The sequence below is a fragment of the Amphiura filiformis genome, chromosome 3 (assembly GCF_039555335.1).
Source record: "Amphiura filiformis chromosome 3, Afil_fr2py, whole genome shotgun sequence".
NCBI lineage: Eukaryota > Metazoa > Echinodermata > Ophiuroidea > Amphilepidida > Amphiuridae > Amphiura > Amphiura filiformis.
In genome coordinates this window covers 9,260,663-9,288,089 of record NC_092630.1, presented here as the reverse complement: position 1 = coordinate 9,288,089, position 27,427 = coordinate 9,260,663, and the positions used below count along the sequence as shown (strand labels likewise).

General features: G+C 37.2%; 1 protein-coding gene across 1 annotated transcript; it reads left to right on the top strand.

Annotated features, from left to right (window-relative positions):
* LOC140147059 (metabotropic glutamate receptor 1-like) lies at nucleotides 1–27,427 on the top strand. Its single transcript, XM_072168830.1, has 2 exons — nucleotides 1–2,073; nucleotides 26,855–27,427. The coding sequence occupies exons 1-2, from the start codon at nucleotides 1–3 to the stop codon at nucleotides 27,356–27,358; spliced, it is 2,577 nt and encodes an 858-aa protein (XP_072024931.1). The 3' UTR covers nucleotides 27,359–27,427.

Genomic DNA, 27,427 nt, shown 5'->3' with positions numbered 1-27,427 from the left:
ATGCATTACCTGATCAAATTGAATTTCATCATTTACATCGTTACGATATTAACAACATCGTATCTTGTGAAATCGGAACCTATAGCAAATATTCACCCGGCTGGGTGTGTCTCTTTAACAAAAGCAGGAGATTTTACGCTAGGAGGAATTTTTCCTGTACATTTTTCGGGGAGAGGCTGTGACGGTACACCTTCAATGTGGTCAATACAACTTATAGAAGCGATGAAATTTGCCATAGAGGATATTAACAGCAGAGATGATATTTTACCTAATATAACACTCGGATGGGACATACGAGATGATTGTTTCTTGAATGAAATGTCTCTATGGGCCGCAATGACATTGGTCAATGATGGCATCAAAAACGTCTCGCAATTAATCCAATGCCCAGCATTACAAACACACAATGGCAATGTTTTTGGCATCATAGGACCTTTGACTAGCCCATTTAGTATTCTCGTAGAAACGACAAGTAGCATATTTCATGTTCCGATTATATCGTACGGTGCGACAAGCGATGAGCTTAGTGATGAAACGCAATTTCCTTATTTTCTTCGTTCTGTCCCTCCTGATCGCTTACAGGCAGAAGCGATTGTAGATTTAATTGCACATTTTAACTGGGAATATGTAGCGGTAATCTATGAAGCAAACAGTTACGGAATTCGTGGCGCACACGCATTACAAACTTATGCTGAAAATAGGGGGATATGCATTGCTGTTTCAAAGGCGATTCAACCAATCCCATCAGAACAAGATCTTTTTGAGACAGTTGAAATGCTTCGAACAGTTCCAAAAGCTACAACCATTGTAGTTTTTGCAACTGGTTTAGCCGCTGATAGGATCGTGATGGCTTTTAAGGAAGGAGGAGATATACATAAATACACATGGGTTGGAAGCGAAGCTTGGGGTCACGATTTGGCGAGAGATTATGGTGAAACACCACCAGTGGGTGGATTGTTTGTAAAATTCTTTAATCCACAAGTACCTGATTTCATCTCTCACTTTCAGAACCTGTCAGATGAAAGTATTACAGAGAATAGGTGGTTCAGTGAACATTGGGAATCCTTTGCTGAGAATACTGCATGTTCAGGCAAGCCTTCAGATTGTGAGTATCTCAATAGCATTGACTTTACTCAAACTGGACCGATATCCCCTGTTATAGATGCTGTTTATGCCCATGCCTATGGGCTTCATTCATTACTTGTATCGAGTTGTGGCGATTTACATTCTGCACAACGAGAATGTATTATGCAAGAAATTGATGGTAAGACTTTATTGAAACATTTGAAACAAGTTTCATTTGAAGGTACAAGAGGACTGTTTCAATTCAATGATGTTGGAGACTTAGAAGGAAAATACGTTTGGACAAATTTACAAACAGAAAAAGGAGAATACAAGTTAATAAATGTTGGTGTATGGGATGCATTGGATACTTCCAGCCGACTGACAGTATTTGAACACAAGATACAATGGATAGGTGCAGGTGGGGTGGGACAATCGATATGTCGTGAAGATTGTCGACCAGGACAGGTCGTTATACCATTACAACAGAAATGCTGTTGGGGTTGTCGACAGTGCCCAGCCAATGCTATCGTAGTAAACGGAACAGGATGTTTTGAATGTTACAAAACAGAATGGCCAGATATCACCCATTCAGTCTGTAAAACAATCAAACCAGACTTTGTGAGTTTGACAGACACAATTATCCTACTCATTACGATACTAGCTGCTGTTGAGGTGATTCTATCTCTCTGTGTTACAACAGGTGTAGTATATTACTTCGAGCATCCTGCTGTGAAAGCTACAAGCCGCGAACTTAGCGGAGTTAATATCATAGGTTTGTTCTTTGCGGGTCTCGCCGTGTTCTCTCTACTCATAACACCGAACGTACTCACATGCTGCCTCTCAGAAATACTTGTCTCATTTTGTTTTACACTAACGTACGCGCCAACGTTATTAAAGGTCAACAGAATTCACCGGATATTTCAATCAAGCCGATCATCCACTCAACGACCTAAATACACAAGTCCGAAAGAGCAAATGATCCTTGTATGTTTCTTTATTTGTATCCAGGTAAGAAGATTACAAAGTCGAGGATTGAGAGCTAGAAAGCCATAAAGCCCGATCCTGACTCCACATCGCAGCGCGATGCGATGCTGCGATGCTATAAAAACTGAAATCTGAGCCAGTTTTTTACGAGCTTCAGCGGTGAAAATTTCAATCGCGCGATGGAAATTTCAGTCCGCGATGGAGTTGGATTTTGTTCAACTTTATAGCATCGCGCTATGATATCGCAGCTGTGCACGCTTGTGATTGGCTGCTGGAAAATCAAGGTCGGCAGAATGACCATAAAAGGAGATGCAGACCCCCATGCTTTTAAAACATCGCGCGATGAAATTAAAATGTACATTTTAATTTCATCGCGCGATGCTGCAATGTTTTAAAAGCATCGCAGCATCGCATCGCGCTGCGATGTGGAAACTTTACTCACAAACGTTCCTTTGTGAGTTCTGGCTTTCAACTTTCACAATATGCTTTACTATATATGCGTTCAAAATTTGTCCTTGTTTGTTTCCTGTAGGTGGTTTGAAAACATGAATGGGTAATGTATATAAACTGCACCAAAAAGTATCCGTGCACAAAAAACATTCCAATTTTAAATGTGAACCATTTGGGTAATTTTTTTTAAATAGATGGACTATCTAATCCTGCACAGTTAATCCAATGTGACTTCAAAAAGTAAAGTTAGAAGCAATTAATTAGACGAAGGGCCAGTTTTAAAAGTACATTGTATAACAATAGTCGGCGAGCCAGCGAATGACTTGCGCTTTGAGGTTGACTTGATTTGATTTGTTCGGGTTTTGACAACCCTGGATAACCCAAGAAAGCCTCTATTGAAGCTTATTTCCATTGGGGTCTATTTGAACACCGGGACGGGTTAGGAACATTCAGGGGTTAACACCCTACTCTTTTCGAAACTGGCTGCGAGATACATGTACAGGTGTGGCTCTCTGCACACGGGACCGACGGCTTAACGTCCCCTCCGAAGGACGGAGTACTTTCATGATTTATTTACTCAATTCTAAATGAACCATGGGGAGAGCGGAAGTCTGAATTTAATCTACAGAAGTTGCTAATTAATCTTTTTTTCCAAGTAAATATCCCAGCAAATTACCACCGCCGGGAATTGAGCCCTGGACCTCATGCACTAAAGGCAAGTACCCTAACCATTGCGCCACGCCACGAGTGTATAGAGCAAAGTAAAAAATACCGATAAGCAATCAACATTTTATTGAATTTTGACTCAATCAATTATAACTCATTTTGGAAATGATTTAATATGTTCGACCTACGGCTTAAAGCTTTTTATTACATTATTTAATTATGTTTTTCAAGTAGTAATATCAAATGGGTTTTTTTTTGTGTGCAACATAAGATTTATATTGAAATTCAAGTTCATAGGATTTCAATATTGCTCGTACAAAATATTCTATTTTTTATTCATGTACAGCGTCTAAGTGTATAGGATTTGTTGATCATCCATTTGATAAAGTAGACAACATTTTGTTGATTCTGTTGATGATTTGCAGGTCAGACAACATCTGCCGCTTGAAATCAACGACACCTTCCAAATAATTTAGTAAATTCAATTTGCCTTTTGTGACCAATAGGTTTTAAAAAAATCGATTGCAAATTTAAATGAGTCGTACAAACTTACGCAGCTTTTGAATTAGCGGAATGGATATTATGAGCGAACGTTGGAACAACTTTAATACAAGGATGCAAGAAGACGTACGGATGCAACACTTATGGAACAGAACTGTACTTGGGGTGGTCTGGCTTACTATCTATGATGTCCTAACTCCAATACGAGTCAATCAAATTGAGTCGAGTGGATATACATTACCTTGCCCACGCTTTCTGTAGGGTTTACTCTTTGCTCGGTGAAGGGTTTCATATGACGTCCATGTACTTTCAAAGTACATTGCCATTCGTATCAATTAACCTATATTGTTAAACGTAATTACCTAGAATATTATGTTAACTGATATTTAGTTTAATTATTTGTCCATTTATTGGCTGTCTCAAGCATAAAATTAACATTCATTCAAAATGGGGAAAAGAAAAACTTTAATATAATAATATATCGGAATATACAACGAAGACAATATTTCAATTATTTCGGACGGTAGCCTCTCTCTCTCTCTCTAACACCTACACTGTTAAAAACACCCATGTATTATACTACGTTTATTAAACAGTAAAAATACAATTATTTGGGCAGGATTTTAACCAACGTTGATCAAAACAATCTGCCCTTCGGAAACGAAAGCGAGGCTAAAAGGTTTCAACAATGGCCGCCTGAATGACTCGTGGTATTATGACAATCCTCCTTAATTACAGTTTGCCGAACTCTTTTTTTCTCTAATTTTTTCGATTTTTTAGAGATGTTGGAAAACTTTTTGGCAGTGTGAGTATTTACATCATAGGTACGTGTTTGCATATTTCTCTCAATGGATGACATCCTACAATGGATGTTATCAACTTTGAAAGGATTTTATTTAAGCATTTAATAATTGTACTTAAGACAAATGAACAGAGGTTTTAAGTAGACACATGCGTCGTGTAATGCGATTTTGACTACAGCATATGTCCACGAATTGGGGCTTATTTATCGTGTGATGTAATTTGTTTTTAATATCTTTTCCATTTGCTCTAGGTGAGGTCAATCATAAGCAAAACGCAGTGCATGGGAAATGAATTTAAAAAGGGTTCAAATATATAAAGAGAAAGTAAATAGACAAACTTTGCGTCTTTTTTCTCAACATAAATGTTTCAATTTAAGCAACGCGAAAAATTTATTGTGGATGAAATTGTTAATAAAAGCATAATTATTTGAATAAGAAATTAATTCTTCATTAGTGGCAGTTTTTATCATGTTTATACTAAAACTCCATTGGTTTGGGAGTATATGCCTATATGTTTGTAAATCCATTAAAGAATGACTCCGGCAATCACAACATTATGCCTTATACCGTAAAATTCCGTCTTCAAGCATATGCCTCTAAACGAGTTTTTTTTGACACAAGAGACAAGAGGCAGACACTCTCAACAAAAACGTTATTTGGAGTTTGAACAACTATATTACTGATAAAGGCGGCTGTACAAACATGTATATTTGTAAGACCAATCTATTGCAATGTTTTTGAGAAGGGTATTGGCCTTTCAAAAAAAACCTCGTTTAGAGGCATATATGCTTCTAGACGGAATTCTACGGTATGTTAAAAAATAATTATCAAACACGAATCACATGGTTTTATTTAGAACAAACTCATTTTGACCTAAAAATTAATAAAAACAGCCGGTTCTCAACACGCGATATCCAAAATTCCCGCGCCGAAATTATCCAGTGCAATGACGTCATGTTGATTTGTGCTCAATTTATGCCAGCCTTCATTGTATTACTGGGACGTCATTGCACCGACAATCCCGACGCCCGGGAATTTTGAATATCGCATATTGAGAGACGGCTGTTTTAATTCGTTTGTATGGTCAATATGAGTTTGTTTAAAATAAAACCCAGTGATTCGTGCTTGATAATCAATTTTCTAACATCGTATGTTGCGATTGCCGGAGCTTTCCTGTAAAGTCTATGCTACACTAGCAGCGGATAAGTTTAATAATGACCATTATCTTTGATAATATTTAATAGTGGTTGTTTTAGGCAGTCTGTATCCAGAGATGTGTTACATATTGGGGTGAATTACACAAAATAACATAACATAAAATTAATTACATTTATAAAGACTGAAGTTTCGATGCGCTGTTCAAATAAAAAGGACACACAGGAAATTACACAATGCGCTAGCGTAAGTTTTTTCTAAATTACACCGAGCTAAAAAGTACAATAACATTATTGAAACATTATAAAATACAATATTATATCATAGCATAAAATAAGTGGAAAAAACAAGAACATTGTCCTCCAACAAGGAAAGAAGAGATGCATGGTTAATGAAAAAACGACATAAATGCTATAAATTCAGATTAAATAGATGAGTTTTGAGTTTGTTTTTAAACTCTTGTATTGTAGTGGCATTTTATTTTATTTTATTTTATTTTATTAAAACTTCTTTTGCCTGGGTAACAAAACTCAGTGTAAACACTGTTTTTCAGTTTGGCCCAGGGGTCAAACTTAAAACATCAAAAAGTAAACAATACATATTAAGATACATTACAATAAGTATCAATCAGATTGCACAATTTAACAAAATTATGAATACAATAAGAACTAGACCAGCTAGGCATAAAATTTGCATACAAACAACAATGATATATAAAAACAGTGATATTGCACTATAGGACATCATAAGGTGAAATTTACTTGCAAGCATATTTAAAATAACCGACTGTAGCTGGCAACGGATTTTTGGCTCTGGTAGGAAGAAGATTAAAGGACAGTACACCTCTGGAGGAGAATTTTCTTTTGGCAGAGGCATTGCGAATAGAGCCCGGTAATTTGTTCCATTGATACGAAGCAGCGTCAGAACTTAGGTAGGTGAAAGAAAGAAAGAAAGAAAGAAAGAAAAAGAAAGAAAGAAAGAAAGAAAGAAAGAAAGAAAGAAAGAAAGAAAGAAAGAAAGAAAGAAAGAAAGAAAGAAAGAAAGAAAGAAAGAAAGAAAGAAAGAAAGAAAGAAAGAAAGAAAGAAAGAAGGAAAGAAGGAAGGAAGGAAGGAAGGAAGGAAGGAAGGAAGGAAAGAAGGAAAGAAGGAAAGAAGGAAAGAAGGAAAGAAGGAAAGAAGGAAAGAAGGAAAGAAGGAAAGAAGGAAAGAAGGAAAGAAGGAAAGAAGGAAAGAAGGAAGGAAAGAAAGAAAGAAAGAAAGAAAGAAAGAAAGAAAGAAAGAAAGAAAGAAAGAAAGAAAGAAAGAAAGAAAGAAATTATTATATTAGAACCGGCTTCTCATGAAAATCAAATCAAATATGACAGTGTTGTCGTTAGAAAATACGCAGAATAATCAGAAATTCGATGATATTTTTTTAATGAAATGAACCTTACAGGCATTGCGCTGTAATTTTAGAATAGCCAATATTTTATTTAATCTTACAAACAAAAGTACGACCCGTCTAGCTTTGTATCACAGGAAATATATAAAATATGCCCGTTGTGTTTGGACCTCATACATGTATTCCTCATTACAGTAGAACTTCTCAAACCGATTTATTCTGACGAAGCGTGAATAATTCCGATCGTGTGCGCATCGACCTACGGCTTAAAGCTTTTCATTACATTATGTAATTATGTTTTTCAAAAAGTACCTCTTCATCATCAAGTTCCAATATGTAAGAGGCATCATAATCGCGCTTAACTTTCGACAGTCAATTATGAATGAGAGAGGTACTTTTGCCAGGGATACTCAATGTGCAATCAAGCGTGTGGTGGTAAGTCTTGTATAAGAGACTGATTTGTGGAAGAGGTGATGCATATTTTTTCGTTCTGTAAAAAAATTAACAGACGAAAGTGACAAACATTTGATAATTTCTTTCCATTAGTATCATATTGTGAAAAACTAAGTAGCTGAGGTGTAAACTAAATATGCTAGTAAAATATTTAAATCGATGACCCCATGTTCACATTGGATTAATAAGCTGTATTTTCACGAGAATAAGTTGATTTCCCGCTGCGACAAAGGGTTTTTTCCTTCATTTCTTATACGTTCGTTATTGCTTATGAATGGCCCTTGTATTTCATTCATACAACATAATAATGATTTCTCACTGTTGTATGACAAAACCTTTTGTAACATAAGTAATAATTTTGAAATCTTACAGAAAATTAATATTACTAAATACACAATATATTTTTGTAAATATTTATTTTCTTCTTTGTTGCTTATTCCGCGCCGTATTACGTGATTTTCTTGACTAAGCTCAACTATTGCTCGGTCGTATCCAACGTTCTGCAGGGTCTATTGTTCTATTGTTTCCGATTAGAGCGCTGACATATTGGAAAATGTTGCCAATCAATATTTATGAGAGTGTACATTCAACGTCCAGTTTTCGAAATTGGGTGACTTGTGTTTGGCAGGTGTGAAATACATCTGACTGGGCGTTTTAATTAGGTAACGAATAAAGGCATTGACATCATCGAATGGCTGCCCAGTGCTGTTATGTGTTTAGTTATTATATAGGCCTAATAATAATTATTTAATGTATTCATCATTCCTTTCTTTTCCCTTCTCTTTACTTATTCTTTCCTATTCCTACACTTTATCACTCCCTCGCTCTCCTTGTCTCCTCTCACCCTCCCTCTCTCATTCCCATCATTTTCCTTAAAATATTTCAATAAATTCAATTTATCTATTGTCTTTATATATCTTTTCATTTCTCCCTTCCTCCAGCCCTCTCTCATTATCCATATCCCCTCCTCCCCTCTTCCTCCCTCCTTCCCTCCCAAGACTTCTCACATGGGTGAATTTGCCCCCTCCCAACCCTCTCCCCTCTTTGTGTACGCCATTATTTCTATACCAATCTCCTTCTTAAAATAAAATTAAATGGAAATTTCTTAAAACAACCTTTATACGCCTATACTTATACTTGCTTGTATACGTATAGTGATTACCATTATAGTGTAATATAGATATGTGGAAATGGCAGCCTTCATACATTCAAATGTGTAATCGATCAGCAAGAGCATTCAATTTATTTAAATGAAGCGCCTAATTTCAGGTGGGTGGTAAAGATGATTGCATCGACAGCTAAAGCCTCCTTTATAGAATTCAGACCACACAATCACACATTTGGGATACGTGGGTACAATCAACGCACTGAAGAGTCTATTGTTCTATTGTGTCCGATTTGAGCGCTGACATATTGGAAAATGTTGCCAATCAATATTAATGAAGTCGTGCGATCGACACCTACAACTGTTCAATTGGGCGACTTTATTGTTAGGTGCTTTTATTCATACATTGGGCGTATCGAGCTGTATCGGTTGGTCAGCAATTATATTTAATATAGTATTATAGGCCTACAAGTATGATTTGCTTTGCTTTATTGATTGATTCAGAAATAGTATGGGTATATGCTTCTCGAGTTATCAGCAAATATATCACATTTGAGGTCCAGGGTAGACTCCTATAAACGCGATGCTCATGTAAAATACTATGGTAGGCCTATACATAATAAAACACGATGTGGACCGCGGCTAATGTCCTTAAAAATACTACAGTAGGAGTGATATCATAATTACTTCAAATCCTTATATGTAGACCTATTGACAAACAATGTAGACAACTTACTTGTGTAGATTCTTATATCCGCCACACAGAGCGCACACTTTGCCTATGATGCTGAACTGTCCGTAGCGAAATGGTAGAGCAAAGCGTGTTCACTGAGTATAATCAAATGAGCGCCCAAACCAATTTGGGCGCTGCAATAGGTTTGTATTGTAGGTGAACCTCTGTTTTGTGTGCATGCGACAACTCACGCACACCCTTGGGATGGACTAGTACAAAAGGTACCTCTCGTTCGTATAGGCGCTTTTACGTGACTTTCGTTTCATCACTTATTGACAGTAGCCTGCCTATTATAGCGTTAATACGCTGGTCAGGTCAGTTACCGATTTAATGGCGGAAGCCCTTTATCTCGAACAAAAGGTACCTCTCGATGAATAGCGTGTCGGGAACTCAGTGATTTCAGGTGCATCAAATAATCAAAATTAATTTCATCAATATCACTTTTCTACGCTATTAAAATCATTAGCGAGGAGGCCACTAAAACACCTCTAGAATACTCGATGTAGCAGTCCACGGTGCTGTCGTTGAAATTCTATTGCTGATTGTTTTCTCTTACGTTTTTTCTAGAAAGTTACCTAATCAAAATGAACTTCATCAATTGCATCGTATTAACAATGTTATTTAAATCGGAAATTGTAGCCACTATTCACCCGGCTGGGTGTTTCTCCTTAACAAAATCAGGAGATTTTACGCTAGGAGGAATTTTTCCTGTGCATTTTTCTGGGGGAGGCTGTGATGGTACACCTTCAATGTGGTCAATACAACTTATAGAAGCGATGAAATTTGCCATAGAGGATATTAACAGCAGCGATGATATTTTACCTAATATAAGACTCGGATGGGACATACGAGATGATTGTTTCTTGAATGAAATGTCACTATGGGCCGCTATGACATTGGTAAATGATGGCATCAGAAACGTCTCGCAATTTATCCAATGCCCAGCATTACAAACACACAATGGCAATGTTTTTGGCATCATAGGACCTTTAACAAGCTCATTCAGTATTCTTGTAGAAACCGCAAGTAGCATATTTCATGTCCCGATTATATCGTACGGTGCAACAAGCGACGAGCTTAGTGATGAAATACAATTTCCGTATTTTCTTCGTTCAGTTCCTCCTGATCGCTTACAAGCAGAGGCGATTGTAGATTTAATTGAACATTTTAACTGGGAATATATAGGTGTCATCTATGAAGCGAACAGTTACGGAATTCGAGGAGCACATGCGTTACAAACATATGCTGAAAACAGAGGGATATGTATTGCTATTTCACTGGCAATTCAACCAATCCCATCAGAACTAGATCTTCTTGAGACAGTTGAAATGCTTCAAACAATTCCAAAAGTAAAAACCATTGTAGTGTTTGCAACTGTTTTAGCAGCTGATAAGATTGTGACGGCTTGTAAGGATGCGGGACTACTACATAAGTACACATGGGTTGGCAGCGATGCTTGGGGTAACGATTTGACGAGAAGTTATAGTGAAACACTGCCAGTCGGTGGTTTGTTTGTCAAATTCTTTAATCTGCAGGTACCTGATTATATATCTTACTTTCAGAACTTGTCAGATGAAAGTATAACAGAGAATATATGGTTCAATGAACATTGGGAAAGTTTTGCAGAGTCAGGTGGATGTTCAGACAAGCCTTCAGATTGTGACTATCTCAATAGCATTGAAGGCACTCCAACAGGACTAATATCGCCTGTTATAGACGCTGTCTATGTCCATGCACATGGACTTCATTCATTACTTGTATCTAAATGTGGCGATTTAAAATCTGCTCTACGAGGATGTCTTTTACAAGACGTTGATGGTCAGGCCTTATTAAAACATCTAAAACAAGTTTCGTTTGAAGGGACCAGAGGCCTTTTTCAATTCAATGAAGATGGAGACTTAGAAGGAAAGTACATTTGGACAAATTTACAAACAGAAAATGGACAATATAAGTTAATAAATGTTGGAGTATGGGATGCGTTGGATGCTTCCAGCCGACTGACAGTATTTGAAGACAAGATACAATGGATAAATGAAAGTGGGGTGGGACGATCGGTATGTCGTGATGATTGTCACCCAGGACAGGTCGTTATACCATTACAACAGAAATGCTGTTGGGGTTGTCGGCAATGCCCCGTGAATGCTGTCGTGGTAAATAGTACTGAACGTTTTGAATGTGACAAAACAGAATGGCCAGATATCTCCCATTCAAACTGTAGAACAATCAAACCAGACTTTGTGAGTTTGACCGACACAATTATCCTACTCATTACGATACTAGCTGCTGTTGAGGTGATTCTATCTCTCTGTGTTACAACAGGTGTAGTATATTACTTCGAGCATCCTGCAGTGAAAGCTACAAGCCGCGAACTTAGCGGAGTTAATATCATAGGTTTGTTCTTTGCGGGTGTCGCCGTGTTCTCTCTACTCATAACACCGACCGTAAAAGGCTGTTGTCTCTCAGAAATACTCGTGTCCTTTTGTTTTACACTTACATACGCGCCAACGTTATTAAAGGTCAACAGAATTCACCGGATATTTCAATCAAGCCGATCATCCACTCAACGACTTAAATACACAAGTCCGAAAGCGCAAATGATCCTTGTGTGTTTCTTCATTTGTATTCAGGTAAGACCTAAGGGGGAATTTATTTCTAATATAAGTAATTATTTTGAAATCTTAGAGAAAATTTATATAACAAAATACACAATATAAAATTTTGTTATTTTTTTAAATTTATTTTCTTGTTGGTTACTTAATATCTCGTGCCTTATTACGTGACTTGCTTCACTACGCTAATACAGCCTGTCTCAAAAAAATTGTGCAAGTGAAAAGTGCCCTATGTGGGAACTAGAAAATACCGTAGTGGCATGATACTTACATCAACGTCAAGGGCGCAGTCTTAGCTCTCAAACGCCGTTTGTTCTGTTCAATTTGCTTGTTTTAATCTCGAGATTAGTTTAGTTAACAACGAAACGGTAACATCACAATTATGCCACTTTTACTAAGGAAGAGGTCTGTACATGTGCATGTAAATTAATAATAGCTGACGTTGATGCGTCTAATGCACCCCCAGGATCGTGCATTAGACGCATCAACATCAGTAGCATATTTCATGTCCCGATTATATCGTACGGTGCGACAAGCGATGAGCTTAGTGATGAAATACAATTTCCGTATTTTCTTCGTTCAGTTCCTCCTGATCGCTTACAAGCAGAGGCGATTGTAGACTTAATTGAACATTTCAACTGGAAATATGTAGGTGTCATCTATGAAGCGAACAGTTATGGAATTCGAGGAGCACATGCGTTACAAACATATGCTGAAAACAGAGGGATATGTATTGCTATTTCACTGGCAATTCAGCCAATCCCGTCAGAACTAGATCTTCTTGAGACAGTTGAAATGCTTCAAACAATTCCAAAAGTAAAAACCATTGTAGTGTTTGCAACTATTTTAGCAGCTGGTAAGATTGTGACGGCTTGTAAGGATTCGAGACTACTACATAAGTACACATGGGTTGGAAGCGATGCTTGGGGTAACGATTTGACGAGATGCTATGGTGAAACACCGCCGGTCGGTGGTTTGTTTGTCAAATTCTTTAATCTTTTTAAATTCTTTAAGGTACCTGATTATATATCTTACTTTCAGAACTTGTCAGATGAAAGTGTAACAGATAATATGTGGTTCAATGAACATTGGGAAAGTTTTGCAGAGTCAGGTGGATGTTCAGACAAGCCTTCAGATTGTGACTATCTCTATAGCATTGAAGGCACTCCAACAGGACTAATATCGCCTGTTATAGACGCTGTCTATGTCCATACACATGGACTTCATTCATTACTTGTATCTAAATGTGGAGATTTAAATTCTGCTCTACGAGAATGCTTTTTACAAGACGTTGATGGTCAGGCCTTATTAAGACATCTAAAACAAGTTTCGTTTGAAGGGACCAGAGGCCTTTTTCAGTTCAATGAAGTTGGGGACTTACAAGGAAAGTACGTTTGGACAAATTTACAAACAAAAAATGGACAATACAAATTAATAAATGTTGGTGTATGGGATGCATTGGATACTTCTAGCTGACTGACAGTATTTGAAGACAAGATACAATGGATAGGTGAAGGTGGAGTGGGACAATCGGTATGTCGTGAAGATTGTCGACCAGGAGAGATCGTTATACAACAGAAATGCTGTTGCGGTTGTGGACAGTGCCCCTTGAATACTATCGTGGTAAATGGTACTGAATGCTTTGAATGTGACAAAACAGAATGGCCAGATATATTTCATTCAATCTGTGGAACAATCAAACCAGACTTTGTGAGTCTGACCGACACAATTATCCTACTCATTGCGATACTAGCTGCAATTGAGGTGATTCTATCGCTCTGTGTTACCATAGGTATATACATTTACTCGGAACAACCTCTAGTAAAAGCTACAAGCCGAGAACTTAGTGGAGTAAATATCATAGGTTTGTTCCTGGCTGGTATCGCTGTGTTGTCTCTACTCATAATACCGAATGTAATCTCTTGTTGGCTATCAGAAATACTTGTCTCTTTTTGTTTTACGCTGACGTATGCGCCAGCGTTATTAAAAGTCAACAGAATTCATCGCATATTTCAATCATGTCGATCATCCACTCAACGACCTAAATACTCAAGTCCGAAAGCGCAAATCGTCGGCAGAGTGTTACACTATCGTAAGTGCAGTTTGGACAGTTTTACAGGAGGAGCATTTTTGTGTTTAGCGTAGACGTTTGTTTCCAAGTAGTCATAAAATGACATGGGAATGTAAAGCAATTTGATTTTAATAATATAAACTATATAAATGGTGTTAAAGTTAATAAATCGATGAATTATTTACTGATTTAGATGTCGTAAGTGCCACATACGATAGTGTTACACTCAAATAGAAATGAGTGTAGAGTGCAACACTATCGTATGTGCCACATACGATAGTGTTGCACTCAAATAGAAATAAGTGTAGAGTGCAACACTATCGTATGTGCCACATACGATAGTGTAGCATGCATTGCTAAATTAAATATTTTTTCATCATATGTTTCTTAACAAGTGTTAATTTATTTTGGCACATAATATTTACAATAGCAAGACACCGTTTATGTTATCTCTCAAGATTTATTACTGAATCTAAAACTAAAAACACCGGATTTATCGTCTCTATTACCAGTCATGGGAGCTATGAATTTAGCCAGCATGGTGACAACGCATACAGCCGTCAGCGTCACAGCCAGTGATGTGTTAGAGACTGTTTTGTACTTACGATGGTGTAGCATTCCGTGATTTTGTTGTTTATGCCCAATAAAGTAGCGTATGTGGCACATACGATGGTCTTGCAGCAAATGAAAAATAAAATTAGCGTGCAAGACTATCGTAAGTGGCACATACGATAGTCTTGCATGCATTAATTAAAATTGCATTGCACTTACGATATCTTATTTTATTAATTAAAAAATAATTAAGCAATTTTGAAACTTAAAACCTGGTTTAAAATGTGCGTTTTTATATGGTCTTCCATAATTCGTCAAAATCTCATTTTGGCCAAAAATGTCACTTACGATAGTGTAGCACTCTGGCGACGAAATGATCCTTCTGTGTTTCTTCATTTGTATTCAGGTAAGACGGCGATCCTAATGATCATAGTGCTCCAACATCTAATGTTGAAGCTGTACCTTATATACAAAGCAACTATACATATTCATAATTTTAGTTCCTAACGTAACAAAAATTGAACGGGGAATTTGTTCAAATGTTCAGTTACCAATCAATATTTTGCTCCAACGCCGACCTTACATTGTCCATCCGTTAGACTAAAACTATGGACTCAACAATGTTATGTTCCACTTAATGTACTAAACAATTTTAAGATGACCATTCAGTCTGCCGCCTGGACAACCAATTCTTTAGAAATGCTTAGTCACGCTAAAAGTCGATCGATACATGTAAAAATCAGCACAATTCAGAGATACACCTTTTTGCTATGAAATTAATTTTCTCGGTCAAATATAAAGCAATATTTTTTTTTTCTTCAGTAATGTCAGTTAAAAACTTGGTGCTTGAATATACATTTTTTAAAATCCTGGTGTTAAAATTAAGCATCAAATTGTGTCTTTTAGTGTGATATTTTTGATTTTATAGGCCTTGAATTCGCCTGCGAGCTTTTTACGGAATTCATGTTTTAGCGTCTCAAACTAACATAGTTTGCTAAAGAAAGATATTTCCCACCTCTGTAAAGCACATCGTGTGGGTCTATATGTTATAGTTTTGTCAGAATTTCCGTTTTTGTTTTACCCTTTTTCCATTCATGGTCCGAAAATGTCAAACTAACTAAAAGTAGGCAATGGTGAGTACTTTTATCTCGAGAGCAACCAGCAGAAATAGTCGATATTTCCTTTGTTGTTATCCAGGTCAATTTTTCATTGAAAGCAAATTGCCCGACCAGCGATTAAATCCCCAATTGGGTGTTCTGGTTAAACATGATCAGTAGGAGCGCTATAGGTCTGGGAATTTCTTTGCTATATTGAAGTTCTGGCAACACTATAGCCATGCCGGTATTCCTATTAAACCCAGGGATATCGATCCACAATGCTAGTATTAGCCTTTAGATTTCACGTGTTGATTTAGAAATATTTTCAGCCGACAGTGAAAGATGGTGAAATCAAAACGGAAATTCTGACAAAACTATGATATATAGCTCACGGTGATGTGCTTTAGAAAGTTGGGGAAAATCCTTCATTAGCGAACTATATTACTTTGAAAAGCTAAAAGGTTGATCCAAGAAAAAGCTCGCGGGCCGAGCTGAAGCCTATAAAATCGAATATCTTACACTAAATGACTGAATTTCAGGCCTAAGTTTAACACCAGGATTTAAAAAAAAAATCAGTATCAAGCATTATAGTTTTTCCAGCCATTTACTGAAAAAATGAAAATTATTGCTTTTCATTTGACTGAAAAAAAAATTTTTACACTGAAAAGGTGTAACTCAAAATTTTGCTCATTTCAACACCAATTTCGATCGTTTGTATTGCCTCATTAAATGACTGAGTGAGCCTTGCAGAACAAAAGAATCGGTTGTGCAGGTAGCTGACTGCATTAAAAGAGATAGTATACTCTCCTGAAAAAAGGCAATTTAAAACAAATAATATTAACAATTCCAAAAGTTGAAAAAGTTACCAACTATAAATTGTCTGAGCAATGGTCGTGCAAAAATTTAAACATTAGCATAGCAACAAAATCTTGTGCAGATGTTATATCATGATTTTTATATTTGTCGAGAACAAAATTGGTGAATATAAAGTAGCAATTGCCCATGGAGAGCGTATAATTAAGTCATGTCTTCGTCATATTCCGATAAAAAGTTCATGCGAGTGATCAGGTATATTAATGTTTTTCTTTTTCCCACTTTGAATGAATATCAATACATCCATGCGACAGCTAGGAAATGAAAAAATGATTAAATTAAATATCGGTAACATTATATTATTTTTAACAATGCAATTGATACAAATGCTAATGTACTTTGTAACTACATGGACGTGAATGGACTTGCAGCCGAGAGATAGCAGGGCCAGGTAGTGTTCATCCACTTAATAATTTTGCTGATTTCTAGAGATATCCCTTCAAAAAGTTCGTAGTTTAATTTTTTCAGCGGTTTGAATTCTAGATTCAACAAGACCTCCTATACCTTTGTACAGGAGCCAACCGTTGTTAATCCGTGATGAATTCACACTTTTACTATAGCGTATACGCGAACGCGAGCGAGATTACGCGTTACGCGAGAGCGCGTAAAATTCGTCATGTTTGGAAACTGTGTGCGTATGCAAGCTTTACAAATTAAATCCAGTATTTTTCAGCGGCTAAACATTGCAGTTTTATTCTGTAGTTTTGTTGCTGATTTTAACAGAGTAATCGTCGAAGTTTTTGTAAGGCTGAGTGGCAATGATTAACTGACATTCCTCGTGAAATAATCCGTGAATTATACGGTCTTTAGCTTCTTTTCGTTGTCCGGCGCGTCTGCGTGGTTTACTTCGCTCGGGCAGCTAAAGCTGCCCTCGCGAAGTAAACCACTCAGACGACGCGTTCGCATCGTTGTTAAACGGTGATGAACAACGGTGAAACATGATTGAATCCCTAAAGCAAAAATGTGGCCTATAGAGCATACCCCGGGTGGTGTACACCAAACTGTTTTTTCATACCGCCTAAATGAAGCATATTTCAGACTTTAAAACTTCACTTATGTTATGGGACGAATACGATCTTTCCCTTGGTACCAAAACCTGTATACTCATTGGGCAATGTGGGGGGGGGGTTGAGGGGTTTCAATAATGTTTGTTTCTTTGTTTGTTTAACATGGTTAGTTTTTAAGGACATAATCTCATCTGTGAAAACAAACAAACAAACACTGAGATCATATACAAGATGCACAAGCTAGGCCAATGAAGTGAGATTAATATTATATCAAATATAACAGATAACAGTCTAAGCCAAAAAGGCCCTTAAAAAGCATGCTGGCATTATTTACAATTAGGAAGAAAAAGAAAGATGCAAAGAAAGCAACTTCCAACAAACAATTAAACAATTTTACTGTTACCCTAGTATAGGGATGAGACAGGAAATAAGAGTTTCTGTCACTTTACCCAGAAGGGCTGTTGGGTCACACACACCTTCAAGTGGGGACACCTGCGACACACGAAGCCGCAGGCTGAATGGAATACCGCACCAGACCATAGATGTTTTCCCGTATTTCGGGAGAACAAAATAGGGGTAACGATTTTATCCTTTAGTGAACATGATTCTATTATCTTCTGACTTGTTCGTAAACTTCGCTGTAGTAAATTTAGTTCAACATTGTTACTGAAAAGCAGGACAGTTTCCTCCTTGCTATTTAACAGTGCAGCCATGCCGCGCATATAGTATGCGGGAATCTTACGGTATCATATCACGCGAGTTATGTTACGCATACGCGCGCGTGTTAGAAAATATTACCTGCCTGTATATCAATTAGGAGTACGCAAGTATTTCGGATTTGTTTTTATCCAAGTGACGTTTGGTCAATGAGATTACAGAATTCTTACCAACTAAAGAATAAGATTCCATCCCGCCCCGATATTACTTCCTCATCCTCATCTATCTTGCAGGGCAACCATCTGTGATCTCCCAAGTGTTAATGCCTGTTTTGCTTTTTTTGTAGCTCCTGCCTGCTTCCAAGGTTTGCTATATCTTCTGCCTTCATTCGTTTCCTGATGGTTTTGCAAACTTCTGAGAACTCTATTATCTGGATGTTGGTTTGCTGTTTCATTTCCTTTCTCTTCTTGAGAAGGTTTAGAGTGGTTTCTGAAAGTTTACCTTCCTTCTTTTTTACTTCCTTTCCAGCTACTTCCCTGGCACAGCTATTTATTGTTTCTGCTATGGCTTTAGAAGTTTCAGTAAGATCACACTGTATCTTTCAGTGCATTACATCTTGTTCTGCAGGGCTAACTGGAACTCCAGTGAATGCTGATGTCTTCTTGCGTATTAGCTTAGCTCTTTCTGGTCTCATGTTAATGCAGATCTTACTAATCTGTGATCACTGCCGTTGTTCAATTTGATGAGAACAGATACATCTGTAACAATACGTTGCTTGTCTGAGAGGATAAAATCAATTTCATTCTTGGTTGTGCCATTTGGACATGTCTACTTTCGATGTGTTTATGATTCTTCTCATTACTTTGGACAATGAGAATTTTGCCAACTACCTGCTCTCCAGCTCTCTAGGTTTCCACCTTGGCATTACAATTGCCCATTATGATTTATGGCTTGCTTTGTCTTGGTTAAGAAGGCTATTGATTTCTTCATATACTTCATCAGCTGCGTCAACTTTATGGCTATGGTTGGCATGAAGATCTAGATGATTCTAAGTTTCTGTTGGGTTGATAACATGATGATCATCTGTGCCACTCTATCAGATGTACACTTACAGCTTTTAAGACATTAGCGGTGAGGTCTTTTCTCCTACTCCACTAGCTTCATCCTTTTCCGTGCCTCTGTAGTATATTGTATTCCCGCTTTGAAGATCATATCAAGCTAATCCTTTTAGTCTTACATCGCTGAGTCCAATGATGTCCCAGTTTATGTTTTTTAGTTCATTCTCTAGTTCGCACAATCGTTCATCACTCCGCTGTGCGTTCCTAAGGTCAATTCCTTTAGGGAACCTGTCCTTTATTATATTACCGGTTGCTTCTCATCCGAATCAAATTAAACATGAAACAGTAATTTCGTGTGAAAATATCCTGAATAGCCAGAACATCGATGATAATATAATGAAATGAAAATTACAGTACGCTGTAAAGTCTAGAGACGTTTATTGATTTTTCTTCGAATTTTTGAAATATGTAAAATATGTCCACAGTATTACTGAAATGCCTATGGATCGTTGGTTTAAGTAAAGTTGAAATTATAAAATTTTAAGATTGAGAACCAAAGGCTGGATTGGGATATTTAAGCAATTACATTCCACCTAGGTCATTAAAGACCCATTCAGTGATCCCAGCGCAAGTGTAAAAAATTAAAATTGTTTATAAATTGCTTAAAAGTGAAGGATAAGTCATTCAAATTGTCATTTGGTATTTTTGAAATGATAATTTTGGCAAAAACTAAGAAAACAGCAGTACTGACGAAGTTGAAGCCCCATTCAAATACATGTGGCTAATTTAGATACTGTCAGTATCTAAATTACAGATTCGTGTAAAATGTCTTATTTTGTCTTAAACACACGGCTTTCGGCTGAACCACTCGCAGGCTATGTTAGCACATCTATGACAATGACAAAGGTACTAAAATCTGAATTTTGATGATTTTTACGATCGTCCGGATGAGCAAATCACTGAATGGGCCTTTAAGCGATACATATAATATGACAATACCATATACTAACAGCATTGCTAAAGTGTAAATCTGAATGCTGCGATTTTAAATAATTGATGCATTATTTACCGAGCGGCGAATACGGACTCGAAGGGTCATAACGTTATGTACAATTGTAATTGAGATTGAAAAGCTTGTTATTGTTTATTGAGGTTTAATTTTAACATTGAATTATTTTTTTCATGAAGAAGAAGAAGGAAAGAATAATAAGGGAAGAATCCATTATCGCAATATGATCAAAGATAAAGAAAAATCACTAATATACAAAACGCACGTCTACTTTACCTTTTCTAATTGTAATTTTCTAATGAAGAATGAAATAATGTTTCCGCTATCTTCAATATCTGCTTCATTAATAGCTTTTAATTTGTCCTGCCTTTAATCATGCACACGTACTCGGTCACCTTTTAGGTCAGATTTTATTTTATAATGTAAAAACCGGGGGAGGGGAGATTTCAGTTTTAATTTAGGTGGAATTGTGCTGCTGGGTCCGAAAAAAATGACCCCAAAATAAAATTAAAAACAAGCATTCATTTTGTTCGGAAATTTTGCACCCGAAGCTGGTAGTGCTACCGGAATTGGCCCACATGCACCAGAAGGGCTTAGAAGCATTTCTATTTATACTGCATTATGTCATCATGTACTTGTACTATTTTTAGAACTAATCTGAACTCATACTCGGCAACGTTTGACAAATGTAAGCTTTGCCAGAACTAATGATTTAACTTCAACAACACGACCATGGAGAGTAATATTTACGTTTTGACCACGTTGAAATTTGATATTTCATTCGTGTCAAATAAGATATAATTTAGATATATTCTTGATGGGTAATATTGTCGCAAAAATAATACCAAAAGGTACGATGGACCCGGGGATGGAGCCCCCGGGCTCTCACCCAATCACCAATGATGAATTTTCATTTTGCTAATGATGGTATAGTTGTCTTACGTCTTTTTAGAAACAACAATTGGTTCTTTGAGTGCTATAGTCAGTGAATATCACTCAAAATGAATTTCAGCATTTGCATCGTATTTACAATATTATACTTAGTAAAGGTGGAACCTGTAGCATCTATTCACCCGGCTGGATGTATCTCCTTGACAAAATCAGGAGATTTTATACTAGGAGGAATTTTTCCTGTACATTTTTCTGAGAGAGACTGCGATGGTGTACCTTCAATGTGGTCAATACAACTTACAGAAGCGATGATATATGCTATAGAGGATATTAACCGCAGAGATGATATTTTACCTAATATAACACTCGGATGGGACATACGAGATGATTGTCTCTTGAATGAAATGTCTCTATGGGCCGCTATGACATTGGTAAATAATGGCATCAAAAACGTCTCGGGGTTAAACCAATGCCCCGCTTTAAAAACACACACAGACAATGTTTTCGGCATAATAGGACCTATAAGTAGCTCCTTTAGTATTCTTGTAGAAACTATAAGTAGCATATTTCACGTTCCGATTATATCGTTCGGTGCGACAAGCGATGAGCTGAGTGATGAAATACAATTTCCTTATTTTCTTCGTTCTGTTCCTCCTGATCGTTTACAGGCAGAAGCGATTGTAGATTTAATTGCACATTTTAACTGGGAATACGTTGCTCTTATCTATGAAGCAGACAGTTACGGAATTCGTGGCGCACATGCATTACAAACTTATGCTGAAAATAGGGGTATATGTATTGCTGTTTCAAAGGCGATTCAACCAACCCCATCAGACCAAGATCTTTTCGAGACAGTTGAAATGCTTCGAACAGTTACAAAAGCTAAAACCATTGTAGTGTTTACAAGTGGTTTTGTCGCTGATAAGATCGTGATGGCTTGTAAGGAAGCAGGACTTATACATAAGTACACATGGGTTGGAAGCGAAGCTTGGGGTATCAAATTGGCGAGAGATTATGGTGAAACACCTCCAGTAGGCGGATTGTTTGTCAATCACTTTAATCCTGATGTACTTGATTTCAGTTCACATTTTCAGAACTTGTCAGATGAAAGTATAAAAGCGAATACGTGGTTCAATGAACATTGGGAATCTTTTGCAGAGTCAGCTGAATGTTCAGGGCAGCCTTCAGATTGCGACTATCTCGACAGCATTGAAATCATTCAAACTGCACTTATATCGTCTGTTATAGATGGTGTCTATGCCCATGCACACGGACTTCATTCATTACTCGTATCGAAATGTGGAGATTTAATATTTGCTCCCCAGGAATGCCTTTTACAAAAAGTTGATGGTCAGGAGTATTTGAGATATCTAAAACAAGTTTCGTTTGAAGGAACAAGAGGACATTTTCAATTCAATGAAGTTGGGGACTTTGAAGGAAAGTACGTTTGGACAAATTTACAAACAAGAAATGGGCAATATCAGTTAATAAATGTTGGGGTTTGGGATGCATTGGATACTTCTAGTCGACTGACAGTATTTGAAGACAAGATACAATGGATAGATGAAGGTGGAGTGGGTCAATCGGTATGTCGTGAAGATTGTCGACCAGGACAGGTCGTTATTCCATTACAAAAGAAATGCTGTTGGGGTTGTCGACAGTGCCCTGTAAATACTATAGTAGTAAATGGAACTGAATGCATTGAATGTCACAAAACAGAATGGCCAGATATATTTCATTCAGTCTGTAGAACAATCAAACCAGACTTTGTGAGTTTGACCGACACAATTATCCTACTCATTGCGATACTAGCTGCAATTGAGGTGATTCTATCGCTCTGTGTTACCATAGGTATATACATTTACTCGGAACATCCTCTAGTAAAAGCTACAAGCCGCGAACTTAGCGGAGTTAATATCATAGGTTTGTTCTTTGCGGGTGTCGCCGTGTTCTCTCTACTCATAACACCGACCGTAAAAGGCTGTTGTCTCTCAGAAATACTTGTCTCATTTTGTTTTACACTAACGTACGCGCCAACTTTATTAAAAGTCAACAGAATTCATCGGATATTTCAATCATGCCGATCATCCACTCTACGACCAAAATACACAAATCCGAAAGAGCAAATGATCCTTGTATGTTTCTCTATATGTGTTCAGGTAAGATCGCAAACATAATGCTCTAACATCTAATGTTGGGTGGGTGGGGGAGGGTTCAAATGTTTAGTTCCCAGCTTATGGTAATAGAACAATTTATTTTTAAAATCAATCAATTTCAAATAGCTTTAAAACATTAATATGTTAAACAAGTAACACATTAATATGCAAAATAATACACAATAATCAAATTAATATGCGAAATAATGACAGTAAAACAAATACATTTCTCGGACATACACGGCTTTACTATTATTGCAACAGGCTTAGTACAAAATTCTGGTTTACATTTAGGGCTATACCAAATATGACAGATCTTAAACAGAGCCACTTTATAAGCAATGAAATTATAATATAAATTAATTAAAATTACAACAATAATATTAGTTCATAATTTAACTTAAATAATCCATGTAACGCGAACATGACAACTAATAATGCAAAATCTTTGCTTGAGTGCTGACTTGGATAAAAGGCATTAATTAAATTAGAATTTTTATACAAAAACAGGAAAATTGTGACCGTTACTCGGCCAAATATGGCAGAGTAGGGCCCAGATGACATATCTTGACAACGTTGTCTCAACAAGGGCAGAGATACGAACAGCGAACGTCTAGATTGTATGTGCAGAACAAAAAAAAAGACTACTGCCCTCATTCGTCAACACTCAGGGTAACGGAACTTAACACGGTATCAGCGCAGTGTAGACCACTGGTGGCGGTAGTCTAAAGCAGATGGTGTATCAGGGTCACTGACATCTATAGAGGTCAGTGACCAGGTTATTGTCGATAGCCTTAGTCGGAGGTCCTTTGGCCCATAGTCTAAAAACTATTAAACAGGTCGGAACAAAATGGCCATGCGTGGCTGTTGACGAACTAGTGGATTCGATCTACCATTATGGGGATTTCTGCCATGAAGATATCGGGGCGATGACACATTGTGTGAAGGATCATCTTTATCGCTGAACAATAGGTCCCTGCCAAGTTATAACGAAGCCCGCTTCCCTTGTTAAGTGAAGCCTCCTCTCGTTTGACATAAATCGCTTCCTTGACTCCTCTCTCAAACCATCTGCTTTCGCGATCTAATATCTTGACATCCTTATTTGTCAAACGAATGATTGGTGCTGTCTAAGTGTGAGTAAACCGCAGAGTCTCCGCAACCAGTGCTAGCTCTCCTATGCTGGTACATACGCTTCGCTAGAGTTTGTTTGATCCCTCCTATGTATACGTCATCGCATCCAGTGTCCTTGCACTGAATTGCATACACAATGTTGCTTTGTTTGTCCTTGGCCTGATGATAAATCCGAGATAGGATGTGAAGTATTGCCACTCAAGTCCAGTAGATCAGGTTACAACTCAAATAAATTTTATAGTTATTAATACCTGGATGAATGATAATCTTCACAATCGTAATTAAGATTAAGATACTTATATTGCGTCAAATACGATTGTCTAATACGATTTCGTGATTGTATCTTGAATGTTTTTGCATAACCTTGTCTAATACTATTGCCTGATATATATCTTTGACCTTCACTATGTTAACATGTCATGAAGTATTATACCAAAACACTTGGGAACAAAATTAAAATAACATACGAAATACACAAGATTAAGGTATGCCGTGTCAAAAAGGGACGAGAAACTCACAGTGTCATAATGTAAACGTAGTACATTTTCACATATACACCCCTGTACACACTCTATATATATAAAAACGAAGAGTTTACACAGGAATGTGAGGAAGGTGTATGAGGAAACGTTACCATAAATACATGAATTATGAAACTCCCCTAATTGTAGGCAAATATGCCAGAAAAAGGCGAAATAGCCTCTATAGGGTTCTTCAGGAGCTCCTCGAATTACTAGTTTTGGCGTATCTGTAACTTCCTCGTGCAAACACTCACTTCCTAGTTTCACATGCGATGCAAATACAAACATCTAGAGTTTAGACTATTTACAACATACTGGTTTGCCTATTCCACTACAATAACGATATATATAATGTCATCATCTTTGAAAGGCTTTTAATCTTTCCTAATTATACAATTACATAATGCGACTTAAACTACACTAAGCCAAAAAAGAAACTTATAATTTTTCACAAGGTCATATCTTAAAATCCTGTCTATCAAAATTAACTAAAATTACACACAGGATTGCCTCAATACTCTACTCAAAAAACATGTCAGCAATCAATCAGTTGGCCAACTGACACAACCGCAAAATGCACTGATATGGAACAACTTCCTGGACCACATTCACAGCCCTATTGGCACCCAGCAAAAGAAATCTGTGAGAATGATCTTGAATCACAGGTCACAGCCAACAATTTTAACAACATTAAGTTAAAAACATTAAAGAGAGTCAAAACAAACTTACCAGGATCATCATGTCACATGTCCAAACAAATAATGAAGTCCTTTAGTAACGGGAAGCATGGGGCAATCTTCCCCAGGATATCATCAGGAACTTGGTTGGAAGCATGAGAAGCAGGTGCACAGCATGCGTGCAAGCGCACGGTGGACATACCCGTTACTAAAGGACTTCATTATTTGCTTGGACATTGGATTCAAGATGCCGTTCTCACAGATTTCGTTTGCTGAGTGCCAATAGGGCGGTGAATGTGGTCCAGGAAGCTGTTCCATATCACTGCATTTTGCTATTGTGTCAGTTGGACAACTGCTTGGTTATTGACATGTGTTTAGATTGGAGTATTGAGGCAATCATGTGTGTCATTTTGGTTAATTTTGATGGACAGGATTTTAAGATACGACCTTGTGAAAAATTATAAGTTTCTTTTTTGGCTTAGTGTATTTGTGTATGAGCCTGGCCGGCCCCTCAGATGGGGTGTTTGGAGGGGGGGGGGGAGGGGCGAAGCTGCACTTTTACAATAGGTAGTTGGCATCATGGGCTACAAAAAAATGAATGAATGGGAGTAGCTTTTTGCCGGAAAAGGTCATCGAACTTTACACAGGATTAAATTTCAAACTTGCTCAAATTGTGTTAATCATTCCAATGTATTCCTCTAGTCACAAGGATTGAGAAAATGTATAGTTTGACCTATCTAGGACGTATCGGTCTTGAGTTATATCCAAAAAGGTCAAAAGGGTAATTTTTGGCTCTATGGAGGGTCAAAAACATCAAAGTGCTCCGATTTTGCCAAAAGAGGTAACAAAATGTTCGTATTGATAAAATAATTCAAATAAGGATAGGGATGCACTATCTTGGATGTTTCGTTACCTAGGTAACACAGCAAAAAATGGGTCTCAACGGTACTTTCTACTTTGAATTAGTTTCCTCAGGGTGCTCGATTACAATCTGGGACCTCTATATCTATATCAATATCATTTCTGATAAATTCTACAAAGAATGCTTGCATTTTCAGTTTACGAATGCAAATCTGCTTATTATCAAGGCCTCGTGACAACATTTTATTTGCTATGGAAATAAACTTTTAAGCGAGGTTCAAACAATAATTATACTTCCGTTTGCTACTTTTAAAAATGTAATGTACAAGAACGTTATTTATGGTCTTCCAAAATATATTAACAAATTACTTTTTACGTTTTGTTACAGGTTATCATGATGGTACCGTCGGTGTTTGTTAGCCCTTCTAAACCAGCCTTTATCTACCCATCTCCACCAGATGGTCACCTGGAATTATTCTGCCAATTCAGTTATGGCTTTCTAGCTTCCTGCAGCTACAACCTTATGCTTATTCTTGCTTGCTGTTACTATGCCTTCAGAGCCCGCAAAGTCCCGGATAACTTCAACGAGTCCAAATTCATAGCAGTGAGCGTATATTCAACATTGATACTCTGTCTTGCAGCTGTGTCGCTATATTCTACTTCAAATAATGTAGTGCAAAAGGTAGTTGCTATAGCTATGGCTGTACTTCTTAACGCATTCCTCACCATGGTATGCGTGTATTTACCTAAATTATACGCAATTCATTTTCTTGGGAATGACGAAGTGGAGCAACATAGATCACTTGGAGGAACAAGCTTCAGCAATCGTCCGGTTAATCATTCAGCATCTCGTAATAATCAAGCATTAGATCACCGTGTGCATCCGCAGTAGAAGAAAGATGAAGTCGTAATAAAATTCGACCAGCTAGAAAAGCGCAAGCGTACGTTTTCCAATTTGCTA